Here is a 6,882-nt window from a genome sequence, read left to right on the forward strand (position 1 = left end):
TAATTTTAAGAAAAATTATATAATAATTGTTAAACGAACACGACTCTCCACAATGGTATGATATTGTCCACTTTGAGTATAAGCTCTCATGGCTTTGCTTTGGGCTTCCCCAGAAGGCCCCCAGAAGGCCTCATCCCAATAGAGTTAGTATTCCTCACTTATAAATTCATGATCATTCCCTAAATTAGTCGATGTGGGACTTCCATCATCCAACAATAATCACATAAAAAAATATTCTTTTTATAACGGTTCAAGCCGGCCGTTAGTAAATATTACCTTTTTTTTTTTTTTTTTTTGTGGATTTTCTTTCGGGCTTCCCCTCAAAGCTTTAAAATGAGTCTAATATGAAAAGATTTTCATATCGTCATACTTTTATAACTCGATTTGAAATAAATTAAAGAAAAAGAGGGAAAAATAATTAGGAAAGGAGAAAAACGAAGGACGTGAGGGGACGTTTTGGGATCATAGCCTATGTTTTAGCCACACAAGATTATGGCGCCAACATAACTCCTTGTCGGTCAACTTCATGAAGTCCCATCGTTTTCATTCTATCAATTCAAATTATAAAAGTTGGGTTGTGTTACTTTTTTTTTATATTTAAATTAAATTAAAATTTGGAAAATTCAAATATTCGAGTTGGTTTACGAGCTAACATTTTATTAGTTAGATTAACTCGAAAATAGGATTACAATCTGACCCACCCTACTTTATTTTTAAGATTATTATAAAGATTAAATATATTTGAAATTTGTAGCCGATGTTAGTGATATGTTATAATTTCTGAATGTCATATTAAATTTTACGAGATTTTAGTTATTAATATAATATAGTATTTTTTTTCTCCCTAATTTTCTCTATATTTAAAATATTATATAAATTTAATCATATTAAATTAATATATATAAATAATTTAAAATTAGACATTATTTCAAGATTTCTGTTACAAAAATTTGCTGAAAAAGATATATATATATATATATATATATATATATATATATATATATATATATATATATAAAAGATTTTTCTATTAACTCAGAAATTAATTTCGGTATATTAGTTGATAATCCGAAGAACCTAAATAGAGTTTATAACCTAATCCAACCTTTATTTTTGATTTGAGTTGAATTATTTTTTTAATTATTTAAAAAAGAATTATATTAATAATTAAAATTATTGAAAATTCAAATATCAAATATTCACGTGATTAAAATTTAAATATTCAATTTAAAAAATTTTATTTTTCAAAAATTTAAATTTATTCGAGCTAAAAAATGCTAATCCATAAGATTTATGATTAAATAAATCAAACGAGCCTTAATTTTCTTTATAATATAAAAAGAAAATTGAAAATGGCAATTTCGTAAATACGACAGGAAGCTAATGGCAATTGTTTGGTGTATAATCCGTACTACGCGTAGAGCAACCGGCAGATCCCGGTGACTTCCACTCACCGACAAAACTCCTCCCCCAAAAAAAAAAAAAAAAAAAAAAAAAAAAAAGCTTACTCATTAGAGCAACAACAATGGCAGCCGTTTTTAAAATCTTCCATTGCTTCTCTCATCATCATCATCACTCACTTCCACATGCTTCGAAGAAACGCCTGAACCTTTGGATTCCGGGCATGCTGCGCCAATTTGATCAATCCCGAGATGAATGTTTCATTCTCTCTTCTTCCTTCTTACAATCTCGGAATCTGCGCTTCTTTCCGCTGGTGATTCACTGCTGAGTTCACTCCATTTCCTTTGTTCTCTGTTGATTTCTCCTTTTTCTGTTTTTCCTTCTCATCTGCTTCTTTTTTCGCCTTTCTCTGTTTGCCTTTTTGACTTTGGACATTGCAGGGGAACTTAGATGCTGTGCTGCTGCGTTCCTCAACAACTGTAGCGGTTCGGCTTTTGTTTTGAAGGTTAATGGCTTGTACGTGCTCGCTAGATCTCACTAGCTACTTTTGCTTTTCTTTCTCTTTCGCAGCTTTATTCTTGTTTTACTTTTGCTCTGTGTGTATCTTTCACTGCTCTAGATGTGGTTTTTCGATTAACGTTTTGTTTTTAATGAGTTTCGAGTTCGCTTTGGGAGTGTGGATGTTCTTACTCTTTGATGAATCGAGCGTTTCTGTTATGCAATGTGAGATGCTTTTTCGTTAAAATATTTTGAAATCTCTCTCTCTCTCAATGCTGTTTTGTTGTTTTGTTCTTGTCGGCGTGCCAGAGACCAGATTTGGGAGTTCGATCTTTGTATAACTAAGTTTTCCAAGGAGCTTGGGGCTACAAAGTATGTGATTCCTTCTATAATTGCTGTAACTCTGAATCTATTGTTCCTTTTGGAATAAATTGAAGTCGATTGCTGGGAAGTCGATGGGGATTGAGTGTTTAATTCCTGTAATCCTGAATTGAAGTCGGCTGCTACCATTTATGACTTTGAGATTACGATGGATTTAGTACTTTACATGAGCGACTGCTCATCTATTGGTTTTGATTTTGTACGGACAACTGTCGAGTCAGAGGCAGCATTGTGATTCATTTCGATCTTTCCCAGTTCATAAATCTAAAGATGACCTTGTAGTTGTTTGGTGTCTTTAGGAGAAAGGACTAGTCGTTTCATTCCTGTGTCATCCATTAACATAGAGAGGTGTTCTTTCTGCAGTTTCATAAGAGGATCTTCATCTTTTTCTTCTGTTCTCTCTCTCTTTTTTTGTAAATGTTTAATTATTATTAGTAGTTTATATCGAACTGACTTGTATGGGGAACAATAGTTCAATCTAGATGATTCCATCGTGTTGCTACCATGGTTTCATTTTGAATTTCACTGTCCCTATGGCTGCTTCATTATCGTCACTCATTAATTTTTTCTATAATTGCAGGTTTTAAAGACAATTTAATACTGAGAATCGCAGTGGTGAAGTTACGGCCCTGTTAAATCTGAGGTTTTATCGTCTGAAAGGTTGTTGGAACCACATGCTCAAGCATGTACAATACTTTTGATCTTTGATAACTTTACAGTGATCCCAGTTGATAGTATTTCTCTTTGTCATTGTTGGAAGTTTAAATCTGTTAAAAATGAAAGAGATCGACAAGAGAAAAACTCCTATTAAGAACCAGAGTAAACGAACTCCTAGAGCCGAGAGGAAAGAACGCAAGCCACAACAAGAGACTATTAGCAAAACTGTAGATGCTAAAGAAACCGCACCTAAGGCATTGGATATCAAGCCAAACAATTTAGTAAGCGAGTCGAACACAAACACGAAACCTGCAGAGGTTCATCAAAACTGGGCTGTAGATCATGTTGCTGATGCCAATAAGTTTGAGGAGACACATCAAGATTCTAACGCCAATGCAATTGCTGACAGAGAGAATGAGAATGGTGCTGTAGATTATAAATGTACGACGTTGGAGAAAGATCTCAATCACAGGAAGGAAGAAATTTCAGATTCAGAGACCACAGCGGATTCGGTTTCGTCAAAAAGTGATTCACTGACAATGAAGGAAGAGAAAGTTGAAAGAGTATCATTTCCTGAAAATGTTTTAGAAGATAACAGTTCAGATTTCTCTCTTCACAATTCAAGTGAACAATTTGATCACGGTATAAATAAACCACCGTCCAAGGAAATTCAGACAGCAAATTCAGACAGAGACCCTCCTAGAATAAAAAACAAAAAGTCTTCCAAAAGCAATTCTAGGAGTGCAAAAATTGTGCCTAAACCTTCATCAGAATCTTCTGAAGGAACCGATTACCAGATTGTTGCTGAGGTAAAGGATATTGAAGTTTTGGATGAGGCATTAAATGGTGTTCTCAGCATTAGAAATGGTCCCGATACAATTGGTGACGATGATGATCTAGTTGATTGTGAACAAAAAATTGAAGAAATGGAAAAAAGAATTGATAAACTTGAAGAGGAGTTGAGAGTTGTTGCGGCCCTTGAAATGTCTATTTATTCAGTGGTACCAGAGCATGGGAGTTCCGCACATAAAGTGCATACACCTGCTCGACGCCTGTCTAGAATTTACATTTACGCCTGCAAACATTGGTCTCAAGACAAACGCGCCACGGTTGCAAGGCACATTGTATCAGGGCTAGTTCTAATTGCGAAATCATGTGGGAGTGATGTTCCCAGGTATATTTGCTATCATAATATCACAGCTAATTGCTCTTTAAGTGTTGTTGAGTGGTGGAAGTAGACGACTAATTTTTCCTTGGCTCTTCCAGGTTAACCTTCTGGCTATCAAATACTATTGTGACGAGGGAGATAACATCTCAAACATTTAACAGCGTCCGTAGCTCGAATGGTGGGAACCCAACAGCTGTTCAATGGAGGAATAGATATGGAAGTAAACAAGTAAATAAGTACAACCAGTGTGAAGAGGATTGGCAAGAGACAGGAACTTTTATGGCCGCATTAGAACGAGTTGAATCCTGGATCTTTTCACGGATAGTTGAATCTGTTTGGTGGCAGGTATCGTCGACTCCGTCTTAGATTATTTAGTATAATCTTTGTCGTATTAGACTTGCTAGTTAATATCTTAATTTCTTTTTCCCTGTCACAGTGTGATTGAATGTCCATTTTACCAATATCTGTATGCTTATCTCTTTGTTCCACATATTATATTTTCAGTCTTTAACACCAAATATGCAACCTCAAGACGCATCCAAAAACAAAAACAGGGAACGATTAACGGGTCCTCCCCTCGGTGATCAACAGCAAGGGAACTTCTCTATTAACCTGTGGAGAAGTACTTTTCAGGATGCTTTTCAACGACTCTGTCCTGTCCGAGCAAGCGGTCATGAGTGTGGTTGTCTTCCTGTTCTTGCAAGAATGGTAAGGTTTACTCAATAAGGAAAAGTAGAACAATATTTCTTAGTTTCATGGTGGACTTCAGAATATGATTCCACTTTAATTCATATCCAATCTTGGATCAGGTTATGGAACAGTGTGTTTCCAGGCTAGACGTGGCAATGTTTAACGCTATTCTCCGCGAGTCTGCCCATGAGATTCCAACTGATCCCGTCTCAGATCCTATTGTTGATGCCAAGGTTCTTCCTATACCTGCTGGAAATTTGAGCTTCGGATCGGGCGCACAGCTAAAAAATTCTGTATGCACCATTCTCACCCCATCTTATAATTTAGATATTTAGGATTGTATTATGTAGTAATGGATCTGCAAACATTCATGTTCTATCGTCAAGAATCGAATCCAAATGCATAATGCTTTCGAATTCTTTCTGCGTTATCGGCCAAAGCAATGGCTTTTAAACATGTATACCATTTTTAAGATGGAGATGTTTAATTACTCATCTCCAACAGTTTGAAATTATGCTCAAGAAGCCAAAGGGATTACTTTTTTTTAGTATGGCGATGTTCGATTTGGAAGAAAAAGTTGCAAACTTCATGAAAATTTGGTGACTAGAAGATGATAAATTGAGGTGGGCTGCTCTTGATGCAGGTTGGAAATTGGTCTAGATGGTTAACCAACGTGATCGGTATCGATGCCGATGACTCTTCGGTAGATCAACATGGCAGTGACGATGACATTAAACCAGATGCAGATGGAAGATCCAAATCATTTCCTCTACTTAATTCATTGAGTGATCTCCTGATGCTCCCAAAAGACATGCTTACTGATCGCTCAGTTAGAGAAGAGGTCTTTTTCAACCCCAAGCGTTTACCATTTCTTAACTGAATGCACTCTACTAGTTTGTATGACATTATTAGTGTACTTAATTCAATCATATGTTTTGTGTTCTCTAGATCTGCCCGTCGATTAGTCTTCCGTTGATTACGAGAATACTTTGTAATTTCACTCCAGATGAGTTCTGCCCCGATCCCGTTCCGGGAACTGTCTTGGAGTTGCTTAATGCTGCGGTAAGATGATCTTTTCTTGTTCCAAGCCTTTTTGTTAGGATGTCTCAACTAGAGAACTCTGAGCTGTTGGGTTTTGATGTCTTCTCATCATGAACTAACCGTCGTACTTTTGACCAAACAGAGTATAGTCGAACGGAGAGTGTCGGGTTACTCGGGGATGAACTTCCCTTACATAGCTGCTCCAGTTGTCTATATTTCTCCTTCAACATCTGATGTGGCAGAAAAAGTTGCAGAGGCTGGAGGAAAATCCCACTTGGAAAGGAACATCTCCTGTATTCAGAGGAAGGGATATACAAGCGATGAAGAACTTGAGGAACTGGATTCTCCTCTCTCGTCGATTGTCGATAAACCGACGACTTTGTCCCCGACATACAATGCTGATGGTAATGGCTGCCATGAAGACGATACGACGTTCAACATGAGGTACAAACTCCTACGAGAAGTATGGTCGGTATGATGAATGCTCAAACAAGTCTTGTATGTATAATATTTATAACATATATAGATTGTTTCTTTATGAAAGACTGTTGAATTTGAATGAGGAAAGTAGAAATAACATAGAGGAAAGTGAGTCAATTTAGATGATCACAGAGATTATGTATAAGGTTATCTCAGCCATATCTTATTGTATATTGCATTTGAGTTTTAGTTATTATATATAAACCATGAACACATTTTCATTCCATAACGCCCAATTGAATTAGTGATTCGAGCCACTCGAATAGAGTTTACAACTTATTTTTTTATATTTGGTTTAGGTTGTCGGGTTATTATTTTAAGATTATTTTCATAAAATTCTATTTATCTACGATAAAGTTTAAATATTTAACATTTATCATTCACAACTCACCATCACCAGAGTTACAAATATTAAATATTTTTAATATTTTCCGTTATTTATTTTGTATTCTAAAGTATTTTGTTTTCACCGAGCTAAAAAATGATGTCGGCGCCTCTAATAAACCAGAGACACCCGTCAATTTTGGACCCAATTCGAAATTTTCCTTGAGAGGTATTAGGAAGGA

General features: G+C 35.8%; 1 protein-coding gene across 4 annotated transcripts; it reads left to right on the forward strand.

Moving 5' to 3' along the window:
• The first annotated feature begins 1,548 nt into the window (after positions 1 to 1,548).
• LOC111803398 (uncharacterized) lies at positions 1,549 to 6,545 on the forward strand. Of its 4 annotated transcripts, none has more exons than XM_087127336.1 (10): positions 1,549 to 1,714; positions 1,842 to 1,917; positions 2,209 to 2,271; positions 2,861 to 4,111; positions 4,204 to 4,450; positions 4,610 to 4,813; positions 4,915 to 5,088; positions 5,439 to 5,636; positions 5,744 to 5,857; positions 5,979 to 6,545. In XM_087127336.1, exons 4-10 carry the CDS (start codon positions 3,057 to 3,059, stop codon positions 6,312 to 6,314), a joined length of 2,328 nt encoding a protein of 775 aa, XP_086983462.1. In that variant the 5' UTR covers positions 1,549 to 1,714; positions 1,842 to 1,917; positions 2,209 to 2,271; positions 2,861 to 3,056; the 3' UTR covers positions 6,315 to 6,545. The 4 variants fall into 4 exon arrangements, with proteins under 4 accessions (XP_086983462.1, XP_086983463.1, XP_023543544.1 ...); XM_087127337.1 differs by having other exon boundaries at positions 1,842 to 1,906; XM_023687776.2 differs by lacking the exon at positions 2,209 to 2,271.
• The last annotated feature ends 337 nt before the right edge of the window (positions 6,546 to 6,882 follow it).

Source organism: Cucurbita pepo, chromosome 10, assembly GCF_057944985.1.
Source record: "Cucurbita pepo subsp. pepo isolate OVF chromosome 10, ASM5794498v1, whole genome shotgun sequence".
NCBI lineage: Eukaryota > Viridiplantae > Streptophyta > Magnoliopsida > Cucurbitales > Cucurbitaceae > Cucurbita > Cucurbita pepo.

What these genes read in the sequence shown, in the direction of transcription:
- LOC111803398 (XM_087127336.1), top strand. Translation starts at nt 3,057, where the DNA reads ATGAAAGAGATCGACAAGAGAAAAACTCCTATTAAGAACCAGAGTAAA. An exon ending in TGTGGGAGTGATGTTCCCAG is followed by an intron (nt 4,112 to 4,203) that starts GTATATTTGCTA and finishes TGGCTCTTCCAG; the next exon opens with GTTAACCTTCTGGCTATCAA. An exon ending in TGGAGTTGCTTAATGCTGCG is followed by an intron (nt 5,858 to 5,978) that starts GTAAGATGATCT and finishes TTGACCAAACAG; the next exon opens with AGTATAGTCGAACGGAGAGT.